This window comes from Aptenodytes forsteri, unplaced genomic scaffold, assembly GCF_000699145.1.
Source record: "Aptenodytes forsteri isolate BGI_AS27 unplaced genomic scaffold, ASM69914v1 Scaffold15, whole genome shotgun sequence".
NCBI classification, from domain to species: domain Eukaryota; kingdom Metazoa; phylum Chordata; class Aves; order Sphenisciformes; family Spheniscidae; genus Aptenodytes; species Aptenodytes forsteri.
This window is the reverse complement of record NW_008795129.1, coordinates 9144697-9159561: the sequence shown is the minus strand read 5'-3', so window position 1 is coordinate 9159561 and position 14865 is coordinate 9144697. Positions and strand designations below refer to the sequence as shown.

The following is a 14865-nucleotide window of genomic DNA, read 5'->3' as shown; positions in this document are numbered from 1 at the left end:
TAGGAACATTTTATTTAAAAAGTGGATTTTCATACAGTTGGAGGTATATGAAAGGCAGTAGCTAAAGCAGAAGCAATTTGAATAACAATTTTTTTACGTCGAGTGGTACAAATTATATGCACATAAACATAGTTTAGAATAAATTCAACATTTTTACTAACTAAAATAGGAGTAAAGGTTGACAAGAACAGTTTGCATACAAAAATGAGGCCAATGCTTAATAAAACCAGCATGAATTAACTGAGTATAAAATACTATTTCTTGAATAACAATTTCTGGATTTTATCTAGATAAGAAGCAAGCTGATAAATGAACATGACATGATAAAACTCAGTAAGTCATGTGCATAAAAACATGGGGAAAAATAAGAATTACATTTGGGAGAATAAAGACTTAAACTTGGTTCACTATATTAACTTTTGGGTTCCTTGACATAGTACGTTTGTACTGAGCTTTATGTGTACAGAAATCTATTTGCTTCCAAAGGAAGTTTTGTATACATTAATCCGTTATTTGCAGAACGCTTGCCCCACTTTTTCAGGGATAGCATTTGCAATTATTTTTACTTCAGCATGTTTCAGCATTTGAGATTCAAGGGGTTATTTTTCATGATGAGCAATGCAACAGAACAGCTTGTTTAAGAAAATAATGCTCTTTCTTCTCCTTTTTCTATGGCTAGAAAAGCTGTTCACAAAGAACAAGACTTCTATCCTCCAGTCTTTTTAAAGAGGTCTTTGAAAGAAAACATATAATTCGAATAATTTGGGTTTTGGGATTGGGACAAATTATTGCTCATATAAGAGTGGTTCAAAAGGCGGTGCTCAATTTCCACTGATAGATGGGCTGGACGTGCAGATGGGCATTGCAACAGTTTTGTGATATTAGCCTCAACAGTCCTTTCTGGTTCACTTTTTTCCAATGCCAGCGATGCAAGCGTTACAACAATCTCCCTGATAACATGTGCTGACATACATATACAATTGAATCCCATCATCAGAAAAATACAATCTATATGCAAGCTGTATGCAGTTAAGGCCCAACACATTTGACCTCAAACACTCGATCACACATGTGAACTGCATTTGATACTCAAAACTCTTGTCTAACCAGCTTAGCTCTTCCTTCCTTAGGCATATTGACCAGCCAAGTATCTGTGCAGGAGGTAAGGCTTATCTATTTTCATTTCTTTGTTTTAGTTTAAAAAATAGATTAATGATAAAACTCACATTTCTAACAGCCAGGCTGATAGGAACTTCCTTCATATTGCTCCCAGTCTACCAAACCTAATTCTGGACTGCAGTCTCATCTCTTCTAGCATCATATATAATGCTTGTGGAATAGCCTGGCAAATCTTTTTCTTAAAATTCCACAGAAACAGATGGCACTCACCCACAATAGAGAGGATCACATAGATGAAAGGAAAGCACATTGGTGAGGTTATGAGGCAGGAAAAGCGGTGGGGAAAAAAAAGCAAACAAGAAGGTAGTAAAGAGCTACAAAGTTGGATTAAAAGGAATAAAATTTAAGAAATCTTCCTCTGCTAGAAAAAGTTTTCCCCAGCCACTGATAAGAGATACTGCCTTCAGTAATAGCCAAATCAGATCTCGGAAAGTTCAGACGCTAATATAAAAAATTGAAGGGAAGAAAGAAGAAAAAGCGTATTTTATTGCTCCCCTGCCTCCCCCCCCCCTTTTTTTTTTATTAAACAGGTATAGAAGGGACTTTGAGATATCAGCTAGCCTGCCTCACGGCCCCCAAGGCAGCATCAATACTAACTGTTTGTACAGCTGGTTCTGAAAGACTTATCAAGGTTATGTATAAAGTGACAGTTCGCACACTCTGGGACTCTTATGAACCCTGCTGCCTTTGCTATGTCACACTTTACATCATTCATTTTTTCCCTCCAGTTAAATAAACTCTGATCTCTTCACAATTAAATCAGGTCTAGTTTTGCAAACCTTATTAGCTCTCTCAGTGTCTTTTATTCCTTTATATTATTCCTTATATGTTGATAAGCTAGTAACACATTACTAACCTGACTTGGCAATTGGGCTAAAGAGCTCAGCAAATTCCTATAGGCAGGTACCAAACTATTAGAAGAGACTGATGCCTCTTGAAATTTAGCCGCCCATTTTCCCAGAATATTATCACTACAAAACCCGAGCTTTTAATAGTTATTAAACTGCCAACCCAAGATTTTGCAGGACAAAAATAATTCAATAAACTTTCTTCAGAGCGGTTCATTTCAAGGTATACTAATAGCATTGGCAAAAGACTTAAATATAAAATGCTATTTCAGCAACTTAGTTATATCTAAACACTGTATGTGTTTGAAAACAATACATCAGAATATAGGAAGAGCCAAGCACAATAGCTCTCAAGGAGACAAGGCAATTTTAAAATCAATAGAAGCATGAAAATAAAAAATGAAATTGTTTTGCTGCCATTACACTTTCTGTCATGGCATGATGACCTCCCCACATAATTATTATCTATGTTAATAAAACAAAACCAAAATCTCTACACAAACATCTAAAAAGGTGCCCTAAACCCTTGCCTTAATGTATTTTTCAAATTATTTCATTCAGAACAAACAGAACTAAATGACACTAATGAAAAGAAGAAAAGACAGTCAGATGGAGAGCAAACAGTACCAGATCTCACAGATGACATTTATTTTCACATAAGGCAAGAATGAACACTGGAAGCAGATGGAACATATGAAGCCCAACAGCAGTGCAAAGTCACTGTACAGAGGAGCTTTAGGAAAAACAAAATTCCAGCATTTCACAAAGGGGTTTTTCTCATTTGTTGGTTTAACTACCTTTAGTCTAAACTCATTTTACAGGAGTGCGTTTGGGATCCCAGCAATACAGTTCAGTGCTTCCTTAGAAAGATCACACACCCTCATTTATTCCCTGCCTTCCTTTTTCACCTGCTATACTTCTCTCCCACTAAAGTTTATTGTTGGCTTTCTGGAGTTCACAGGAAGCATTAAAGATAGCTCGCTACCTAGCACATAGATGACTGTGTATTCATGTTGACCATTTAGTCCTATTTATATAGCTAATTAAAAAGGAGCACATATTAACTCAAGAGAACATCCAGAAGCAATGGCTGCAGAAACGTATGACTGCAAATAGGAGTGAATACTAGCAAGAGAAGGGGATGGAGGACACCTTTGAGTTAATTTTGGGAAAGCAAATTAATTTATTTTCAGGTTTTGCTTAGTATTGTAAACATAACTTTTAATTAGTATTGCAAACATCTACTAAAAGTATCATCAATAGATGGTTTCTCTTTAAGTTCATACATGAATTTACATAAATAAAATCAATAATGCAATTTATGCCACATTTCCCCTAGAAATTACAGTATCAATTGTATTTAATAAGGTGCTGTAGATGAAAGTTTATAAAAATTGTTCTACTGTTTAGCTCAGTATGAATGACATTATTAGAAGTTAACAAACATGTCACTACTTGATTAAAAACACTATTTCAATTAGAGCTAGTATAGACAAAAGCTATAGCTTTTTCTCTTTGCACAATGTTTCAGATCTAAATATTTGTATCTTCCTTTTGTTTAAATGCTCTTTAGGATTATGCTCAGATCTCTCTGAATAAACATTGCATTCCTCAATAGAAGTCTAATTCTGACAGAGAACTTCAAGCGCCTCTACAATATAAACATGCTTATACACATGTGCAACAGTTCGTATATGTACACAAGCATAATGCCATTAATGACAAGAAAAGATTCATAATAATTATGCATTTAAAAGTAATCTCTTCTACCTCACTAATTTTATTATTTCCAAACTCAGTGCTTTGAGATGATGATGATTTATAGCTTTGCACAATGATGAACAAAATGGCGGTAGAATGCTCTACACTAAGCCCTGCCAACTAAGCAAGTAACACCTTCCCTCAAAGCAAACAATCCCTTTCAACATTTACAGACAGTAGCTCAAGACAGTCAGTCAGGAAAATCCCTAGTTTCAAAAGGCTGTAGTCAATAAATAAGAATATCAGCTGAAGTACAGTTGAAAGTGTTGCCATAAAGGATGAGAAGGAGCTAAAGAGACGAACACCCCTCAGAAAACTTCCCCTCTCCCTACCACACATGAAGTAAAGTTTTGCATTGCTGTTGGCATGAGCTTATGTTGTCTTCCAGCTTCAAAAGGTTGCGTACACTGTTAGTAAGTAATTGAGCTTTGAGTAATACATCTTAAAGATTATTACTGTGTCTTCGCAGGAAAAGAGAAAAATGCTTATGTAGCAACGACTATAAATAGAATGTGAAGGCTGGATTTGCAAATTCAGCAGACGGTGTTTGGTTTCACAGAAATTATATATAGATATTACAAGTATTATGATTTAAAGAAGTTACATAAGTTCTCCAAATTGTTCCAGAAGTTACTGGGATGAAATCTTTTGGGGGAATTTTTATTTTATTTTACTTATTTTATTTTTTTAAACCCAAACCACAACCATTCCAGCACAGGAAAGAATATTTCTTATTGGACTAACTTTCCTTAGTATAGTTCCCCATGGCAAAGGTAATAGATCACATGGAAATTACATAGTTATAAATTTCTCAGGTTTAGCTGCATAAAAAAGAGGCTTCAAATCACAGAAAGTAATTTTTAAGCTTATGTACTTGAATACTTGCTTTTATTCTTAACTCTTCAAAGATTTAAGAACAAAAACCCAGTACAATAATGCTAACTTCTGGGCTCTTAGTAATGGCCAAAAATGGTGTGGCCTCACCTAGTAAAGAATGGGAAGGAGAAGAGATGCAGGAGAGGGAAAATATATGGGAATTTACCCAGACTTTTGATTTGCGCTGAATGTCATTCAAAAGAACAATCACTACTATTTTGCATGAATTGCATATTTATGAATCCAGGTTTATGTAAGTCTGTAAACAGTTAATATTTCAATAAACCCATAATATTTTAAATACTGGAAATGCATAAATATATTTTGTTTAGGTCCCTCAGTTAGCTATACTAATCTTTTAGCCATATACCAGGCCTGTAGCTGCAAAGGATCATTACTTTTTTATAAACAATTAGAGTATATATCTGCTGTAAAAATTTCAAAGGAGTTAGACAGGGAAGAAGAAATATTTTCTTAAATTTATTTCCATTTAAAAGGCAACTTTTTTTTTTTTTAAAGTTTATCTAGCATGAATAGACATTGAAATATTCATCCATTTAGGACAAAAGTGAGTTGTCTCAAAATGAAACAACCCTGATTTGATATAGTACAGTATATAATATAGCTTTTTGTATCAGTTTTTCATTCCTATCTTTCAAAAATCTCTATAAGACTTTGTAAGAAATACTGCTATATATTTCATAGTAACTGTCAATTTTTAAAAATAACTCAAAACTCAATCACAATCTCCCATCTTCACAATTATGTTAGTATTGCAACCAGCTCACTGAAATGCCCACATTAGAACAACAAATACATTCTGAGACCAGAATTCATGTCAAACAGCAGCAGACTGTACTGTGTAGAACATATTTATGCACACGCACACCCACATGACCAGCTTCCCCTTTTAATAAAGTCTTTAATTAAATGGAGCATTTCTCCCAGTTAATTACTTGATTTCCCATAATTTCACGTGCCCATAAGAAAATGGGGCATATATGCTAACTATGACAACAGAAACTGTAAAATATCACCTCATCATTAACGGTATAAAACTAAGAAAAAGAGCACAATCAAAGTCTTATAGGTTCCAAAAGCTCGCATTTAAAGCCAAATGTTAAAACCCTTGCATCTTGTCTATTACAAATTTTCAGTTCTTCACATTTATAAATTATTTTTTAATTCTCTTTGGTACTACACAAACAATAATACAATTTTAAGACTCTAAAAAACTGCAGTTTTCAACTATACACAGTATAACTTATATAGACAGTGCAATGGAAAAAAAATTTAGAGAAGTTAGTAAATTAATCCTAACACCTCTAATACAACATTGTAAGCAAAAATGGACATTTCAAAATAGTTAGCATTTCTTAGGATTAGATGGACAGAAACTGTGCTTTGATTTGCATAGTTCAGTTCTACATTCTGCTGGTGGTGCCTAACACCCCACTGCCCCCCCCACTATGTGATACGAGGCTGTCTCTAGAGCTTCCAGATCCATTTTGGCAGGTGTTTTTGAATGCGTATGTTCGTGACTGGATTTTTAAAATTTATTTTTGTTTTCCAACACAAACAAAAGCAATAATCTTTCCCCAACATTCAGCCCCACACTTTTTCCTCATCATTTAGATGTCTAAACATTCTCTCCAGTCCTGCCTACGTAATGTTTTAGGGAAACCAACAAAGTAAACTCCATCAGCCAATGTAGCTGTATGCAAAACTTGTAACAACTCATCCCAACAAGAAGAAATATGTCTAGAGAGAGATCAGAAATTAAAATTACAGATTTAACACGCATACACACCCACAAAAGAGGGAACAACAGAGATTGTTTTGCAATATTATCTATAGCAGGCATTATGAAGCTTCCAATGGAACACATAAAGCTATTATAAAGCTAATATAAAGAATCACCAATTCTACCAATAAAACCAGAGATAATTGATTTATGAAAATCGTTTTAAGATGGTGCACATAAACTTCTATGCAAATATTATTATTACACATATTTATGTCTGACTGTACAGCTACGTACACAATAAATGTAAGAAATAATATTCAACATTACAATATTAGTCATTAGATATTAACTACTTACTATTAAGAGCCATAATATTGTCTGTTCCTGGATGATGGAAGTTTATTCCCATACGCCCTGCAATATAAATAAAAGCTATTTTTAATGTTTTTATTTCCAAACTGAATTAAATTTATTAATATGAAAAGTTGCTAAAGAGGATGAACAGTCCGGGTAGCCGAATCTTCCATCTACTGAAGACAACTTCCCAAGAATACACATTTAAGATATTTAACACTGTAACACCTTTACTGTTATGTACTTAAAATACTGAAAATCACAAAATAAACGATGAAATAATCATTTTTTAATACATCCTTTTGCTTTGTAGTAGGAAAGTATTACATTTACCCTTTCAAAATAAGGCCTCAAAGTTCAACCTTGCTGCAGTTATGCCATTTATAGTAGGCTTCAAATAACGAGTACAGCATTACAAAAACTCCACTTAATCAGCAAAAATAAATCACTATTTTCCATACTGCCTATGACACCAGAAGCTCTTGAGTTAACAGATTGTTGGAGACAGAATGCTTACGCTGTTGTTGTATTCTTCCCTAAGAATCTGCTATCGCTTACTATTTGAGATAAGATATTGGGTTAGCGGGACCATTGTTCTCATGGAGTACATTCATATGTACTTTGAAAAATAATTATTCTTGACCCATATATGGGACCATCATATACAGAAGGTTCACCATGAAATTCAAATGAACTCTGCTGGTGTCAGTTTCCAGGAAGCTAGAGATGCAAAATAGTACCAATTTTCTCAGGTGAGATTTAACAATTGAAAGGTTGGCTTAAGAAGATCTCTGATGACTTCAGGAACTGGAAGTGGGAACAAATTCACACACGGTTATTTTGTTTCAAAGGAGACTTAGTCCACTGAAATCTACTTTTACTGCCAAAGGAAGAAATGAGCCAACTCTACTACTGTTCAGACTAGGTTTAGATACTATTTAACTGAGCTGAAGTATTAAAAACTTACCCTGAAGAAACTTTGTAACAGGACTTTCTTAATTAACCCCCCCGAAACAATTTGAAAGCTCTAACTGATACTAGTCCTTGTTTGGAAAAAGATATAAAAGGATCATTATAGCCACGTAAAAATTTATTTCAATTAAATAATGTAAGTAACTTAAGTTACTTACAAGTGTTGTAATCCATTTCATATGCTCTCTCCAGATTCGCAGTTAAGTTCAGGAGCTAAGGAAGCAGGCAGTTTACATTTCTTCACTACATTGGCCCTCAAATATGGGAGCTCAAGACCCACTCACTATACTGAATAACCAATATAACCGTTAAGTTCCTGTAGTGTAAATTCTCTTCCATACTTCTGCAAAACCAAGTTTTAACAAATAAGCTTTGACAAAGCAGAACTAAAGCCAATCTTCTCCAACATTTTTAGTTCCTATCAATAAGTTAAAGCCTTCTATTTCAAGTCACAGAGACCGCTGTGCTGTAATTAATATTCTTTCTGAACAGATGCAACATGAAGTTTCAGTACACTTCTGAAACTGTCACAAGCAGTTTAAAAAACCCATATTATGCTCGTTTTTTTTTTTTTTTTTATAATTTTTTTTTTCTTTTTTTTAAAAAAAAAAGCCCCACCACCACAAGACTATGAAGCAAACAGCACCTCCAGAAAGAAGTGGGGGCAGAAAGAAGGTAAATAAAATTTCCATTTTTACTTTCCAACTCCTTGAGCAATGCTTCTTAAAGAGATCTTCATTAATTACTTCAGATTTCCTAATTACAGACATAATTCTCCTATACATATTTTCACATTAATCTGACACTGCAGAAACATTAAAGCTGCTACTATTTCAGTTAGTATAAGCTTGTGCTAAAATATTCAGAAATCTTGCCAGATTGACATTAATTCCCTTTTCCTTAACAGCATATTAATGAGCATGAGGTTACAGGTACTACTTGTAAAGAGAAAAGGTGTATACAATAATCTATACTTGTAAACTAATACTTGTAATGGAAAAAAGGGAACTGCTATGAAAAAACTAGAGTAAAATTTGAATGCATAATGCTTGGATGGGCCCTTCTCTTTTCCTTTGCTGAAGCTGAAATTCTGCTGTTTGACCAGCTTCAGAAATAGAATCGTATCTGTGACATCTGGGTTTGGTTTTTTCCTCCCTCCAGGCTGTCACTGGACCAGGTGCTGCTTGTGTGACATTTGTCACCTGCCCTTGGCCTGCTATTTTTAAACAGTTCTTGTCAGCTATCTTTTAAGAGGAGCAGAAAATACAGAGCAGCACAAGCAGAAGGACATGTTCTCACGCTGAGCTAAGCAACAGTGTGGGATAATTCTGTGCATCTTCAGAGGTCCCCTAGTGCAATTCTATAGCAACAAATTAATGGAATACTTTCAAAACACACCTGTATGAAAAGCATTCAAAACAGACTGGTAATGCACCAATCGTAAGACAATTAGTTACCAGTAATTATATAGCCTTTCATATTAGCTACAACATTTGAATATCTTGCTGCCTGAAGGACATCACTCAACTGAAAAAAGAGGCCATACGCAGATTACAAAACTGCATAATTATCTAAGGAACAAGAAGAGAGCACAAAAAGGAAATTATAAATTTATTCATTTAAAGGTGCAATATAAAACTGGGAAATGTAATTAAGAATATGTACTTTCAAAGACATATTTGGGTTAAACATAGAAACAACTATCGGAAAACAGTCAATTTTAAGAAAAGCACATGTATGCTACCTGGACCTTTACGAAGTCTATATAAGCACATATTTGTAATTTTAGTTTTAAAATGAAATCTCTGGATAAAATTTCTACTTTTCAAGAATCTTAAGCACAACAAGCAGAAACACAGAGAAGTTAGAGCACAGAAGTTATGGACTCCAGCAGTTCACTGAAGTCATAAATAGGAACCCTTCCAGTAACAACATCCCCAGTACTTGTATTCAGCGTACATCTGCCATTTTCAGTTTGCCTGTCTTGGTTTCATAACTATCTACTGAGTATATTTTCAATTATGTGCTTTTATAACACACACTTATATTACTGCAGTTAGGCTGCAACGATAATCGCTCTTTTACGTAAGTCTTTTCAATTCCTAAGTTAAAAAAAATTCAGTTGTATACTTCTTGCTTTTTAAATATTTCAGAGTATAAACGAGGGTTTAATGATTCTTGTACAGCCTGGGCTGCTCTTTTTTGTATCTTAAGTTATTAAATTCCTTAAATTCTCTCTCCTAACAGCATTTGGAGAGACTTTTCTGGCTGGACTGCCTAAGTGCTCTGCTGTATGCCCAATATCATGCTTGTCATGGCAGAGAGCCCAATTCCTTCTTAGAGCACATCTCAAGTATGTGCATCTTCTCCTCTGTATTATATTGGAAATAAGATGTTAAATGGAATTTAACTTCACCTCATTCTTTGTAGAAAAGAGTCATGATTTTGAAACAATTCTGAAATCTTTCCAGTAACTTAAGGAATTATACCCTTCCCACATGAGTCTTTATTAAATCTTTCACAAATAGATAATCTGATTTTTTTTTAATTGTCTAGATAATTTCAAGTTACATGAACAGTTTTGAAAAAGAATGTTGTTCCAGAAATAACAAACCTGGATATCAGGCACAGTTTTACCACTATTGCAGTTTTTTGACAGTGTTTAGTGCCAGGCTTGCCTATAGTGTTCCCCTTAACCTCAACTTTAAAATCCACTGGTTTTCGCAGATATTCAAGCTTATGAGCACAATCTGTTTACAAGTAAGTGTAAAACTGATCTTTGATTTAATCTTCGTATATAAGTGCTGGTATTACCATTATTTTCCCATGTCTGAAACAAACATCAGTGATTAACCAGTTCCAGATCTATAACTACTGTTTTTGCTTTAAGAGATTTCTTAATTAATTTTTCTCTTTTTATTAATTTTCTCTTCCTAAGTGCTCTATGGTTTTTTGAACTTGTGAAATCGTAATCAGCTCCTGGACATGAACACTCACTCAGTGAAGGATTTTTAAGATTACAGTTACCTATTCTCATCATTTTCATGTTACAATCAACGTTCCAAGAAACGATGTTCATTGGTTATATATTGAGTAAAACTTCTTGCACTGTTATACCTCATGTCTTTCACCAAGATCAACCACTTACACCAATTCAGCAATTGGTATTTGGCATAAGATTTGCTAGAAAATAGCAAAGCTGGCCTGCTTTTGACCTGTCCTGACCTTACTGGGAATGAGAACTTCCTCTTGCATAGTCCTTAAGATCATTGTTGATATCAATTACAAGTTATGACTAGACACTCCAGTGGCAAGGTCAAATGAAACTGGCAACAGGATTAGGTCTGCTATACTTCCTTAGTAATAATACATCCTTTATCATTCTTATCTCTTCTATCAAATGATTTCAAAGTTGGTGCCAACAAAAGGCATTGCAAAACACCAACAGTTATTTGGATGGACAGGTAGCAAGTGGGGTAGAGCAAAGTTTAGACACAGGAAAGTGCAAAAATCAAAGACCACTATTCTGTCAAACATCTGAAACAAGAAGATTATTTTGAGCCGTATGTATTCAGGGGTCTAGTTTACAGGACAACCTATCCCCCCCCCCACACACACACACCCATGCCTCAGCTCAACCGTGAGTCTCTGCTCCATGATTCACAAATGGCCAAAAAGCATGAAGCATGTGTGTGTATATATAAGAATTTTAATCATTTTTACCTGAGTAGACCTCAGACCATTCTCTCTCCTCTTCCCCCAAAAATACAAACAACTGAAACTGATGCTACACTAACTCAACATACATGCCCAAAACAATTTCAAAAGCAAGAACTACGTAAGCAAGGGTCTGCATAAAGAGTTATAAACATAAAAGGTAACTCCCTGAAGAAGGTTGTTGACTTTTTTCTTTTTCCTTTCCCCTCCCCCACTCCTTTTTTTTAAGTCTATCTGCCATTTGTTCACACCCATAATTTAAACACCTACTTGGGACTTACATATCTTTTACACGTTAACATACTCAGCAGAACAAAAATACTATTGTTTGCCAGAAGGGAAATACGAAGAAGTATTACTGTGTTTACACATATATATTTTTACTGTGCAAATATATATTGCAGCAATGTGAACAGAAGTATATAATTATCAGTTATGAATATCAGTAATAAAGCTTGCTGATACTAACTTCTTCCTATCACTGACTAAACAAATGCATGCCATCAGTAGAGAAAGCAAACTATAAAATATAACAGCATATACATTACAATGAAATACATTCTTCATAAGAAAATTACATTGCTCCAATAAAACACAAAAGTCTTGCATATATTTAAGAGTGCAAACATTTTTCGCTTGAAAACAGTTATATTTTCAAAATATTAGTACTTTAAAAGCAAGACCTGATGAACATAAAAAGAAATTTGGCTTTACTTGTGAGGGGTAGTGTATGTACACATATACCCATTCTACATGTAGTTCTAGAACTGTACTCAGAAGAGCAACATTGGTATTCTTACTGGCGAGTTTGGAGGGAATAAAATAAACCAATATGAAAGCAGACTTTTCCACTAGCAATCTATGCTAAAACATACAAAACCCTCAAAACAGTAGAGAAGTGAGGAAGGAAAAAAAAGAAAAAAGAGAAAGAGCTTTAGGTCTCTGTGAGGCCAGTCTTCAATAGTACAATGAAAAAATGGAAATAAAGAGAAGGAAAAATTGGTATCTGTATCACCACTCCTTAAACTAAACAAAGTAAACAAAAAACTCCCACCAATCCTGCCCAAAACAGATTCAGCAGGTCAAAGACAAGGACATGCTGGATGCCAGCAGCAAATTAGGAAGTATGATCATACTACAGGATCATTGAAGAAAGCACTTATTTTAAGAAATATGAACCATTTAATGGTCATATTCTGTACTGAAAACAAAATATTAAAGAGGATTTTCTTAAATAAGCAGAGTTTCAAATGGAAAGGAAACAGAGTATGTTTCCTTTAAAAGGATTAGCTTGAGTGCCCTAATTTTACGCACAAATAGATGTGCAAACACATCTGTCTGTTCACTCTGGTTTTCATGTGCATTTACAGAAAGGTGCCTGATGCGCATTGAGATTTTGAGAAACGCGGTTACAGTGCACTTTTTTCTAACGAAAGTGTGGCAAAAAGCTCTAACTGGGTGGCACCATTTCTAGGACTGAGATGACAACATTTGTTCTATTTGCACGACCTTTGTGTTCAGCTGCTGACTGCAAACACAAATACGATCCATTCACCTTCACTTTTTCAGGTCATGTGGCAAACTTACTGCTTTGCTTACAGAAAGCTTATGAACAATTAAGAGCTGAACAAAATCTGGTGGCATGCATTGAAGTTAAATGAAGATCAAGATGGAAAAGTAAAGATCCATTCTATATGTATTACAATATTGTCTAAGTTGCATATAATCTTAAAACACTGCTGTCAAACCTCATAAACAACATAGTTAAGTTAAATGTAAACAGGAAATCTTAAATTTTACTTAGTTTTCATATGACCTGATACAGTCTTTACAATAGCTAAAAAGTAGTAACCCCAGTAACTTCAGTTTTCCGTTGTGCAAATATATAGGTGTCATTCATATTAAGTATTGAAAATCAAGATAAAGTTTCACCACAGATGCTGTTTCTACCTCTGAAGTGTTGTACATTTGTATTCGAAGTCTCAATCTCAGAACAACAAATGCTAAGATAGTCAGGGAACATGTACATTCTACTGAAATATTATGACATAATCAGCACATTTTATGTATCCTACAGTATGATATTCATTAAAATGAGTTTTAATAAAGCCTACTCTCAAAATTCTCCTTGTACACGTGCTGTCTCCAAATACTCATACCTGAAGATGTGTCACATTGATACTTTATAAAAACCTCAGAATTTTTGTTAGTTGGGGATTTGCACATTACAAAGTTTTTTTCCATTCTGATCTAGAATAAACCCCAAATATTAGTTATCTACTGTAACAATAAACTTAAAAATATTTCAAAAGGGACATGATTTCTCTCCTCAATTTTATATTTTGATTCAGTTTCATGACCTGTCAGTAGCACATGTGCATAGCATATGATCTAACACAGCTGAAATATTTTATTTAATTATTTAAAAATAGAACAAAGGCAGCTGCTAGTTACTACTGATCAAAATATTTTTTATAGATCAGAATGCCTCTGTTTGTGTTGTAATGCAATAGTTTGACACGGATAAACATATTGCAACAGTGACATATTACACCATAGACTGGAGACACTTTGATGTAGGAAAGCAATGTTAGTCAGTAATAAGTAGCATCTACCCATAGCTATTCCGATAATTCAGTTTTGCCCTATAGCATTAGGCAGAAGCAGTATATAAATACCAACAGGTTATAAAATACTGCAAATATATTCCTTCCTCCCTAAAGCAAAACTCTCTCCCATGTTTTTGTAGCATATAATGTATTTTATTGGCAACTCAGAAAATAAGTAAGACAGTTCAGGAAAAACATCTTAGAAAATATTGTACACTTCTGTCATATAGGCCTGGTTATGACTGACAGAGGGAACAACCAGATACCCTTGGCCATATACAGTAATTCGTCTTTAACTATAAGAAGCTTAACAATTCCTTTACTGCACTTTTTTCCTCTTTTTTCCCTCCTTTTTGAAAGGAGAAAAGGATTTACGAGTATTGACTGAAAGAGAAGAAAAACGTTGAAGCTGGTCTTGATGGCAGAGAAAGCAGGTAAGGAAGTCTACCTAACCATCTTGGGAGAAAAGAAAATGAGACTTCCTTTTTAATGAGTTTACATTCTTTAGATCTCAAAGCATGGAAATGGCAAACAATTTGTAAAGTTACACAGTTCCCAGACTACGAGGACAGAAAGACAGGAACCTACAGCAGGGTACCCCTATCCGGTAGGAAAAGCTGAGAAAAAGAAACCAGTTTTAGACAGAAACTGAGTAAGAGCTGACACTGAACACCTTCTCCCAAGACTTGGCTCAAGATAAAATGCAACATAGATGGATAAGCTGGTAATTTATCTAAGTTCAGAAACCTCAGAGCTAGGTATCAAATCTCTCTTACAGCAAGAAACACCCAAAAAGAACTAA

At 34.5% G+C, this 14865-nt stretch overlaps 1 protein-coding gene across 6 annotated transcripts in view; it reads right to left on the bottom strand.

Annotated features, from left to right (window-relative positions):
* CPEB3 (cytoplasmic polyadenylation element binding protein 3) overlaps nt 1–14865 on the bottom strand; it is a 98913-nt gene that overhangs the window by 47428 nt on the left and 36620 nt on the right. For all 6 annotated transcript variants that reach the window (XM_009277777.1, XM_009277775.2, XM_009277776.2 and 3 more), the window contains exon 4: nt 6769–6825. In XM_009277777.1, coding sequence (XP_009276052.1) covers nt 6769–6825 — 57 coding nt within the window. The remainder of the gene's footprint in view (nt 1–6768; nt 6826–14865) is intronic.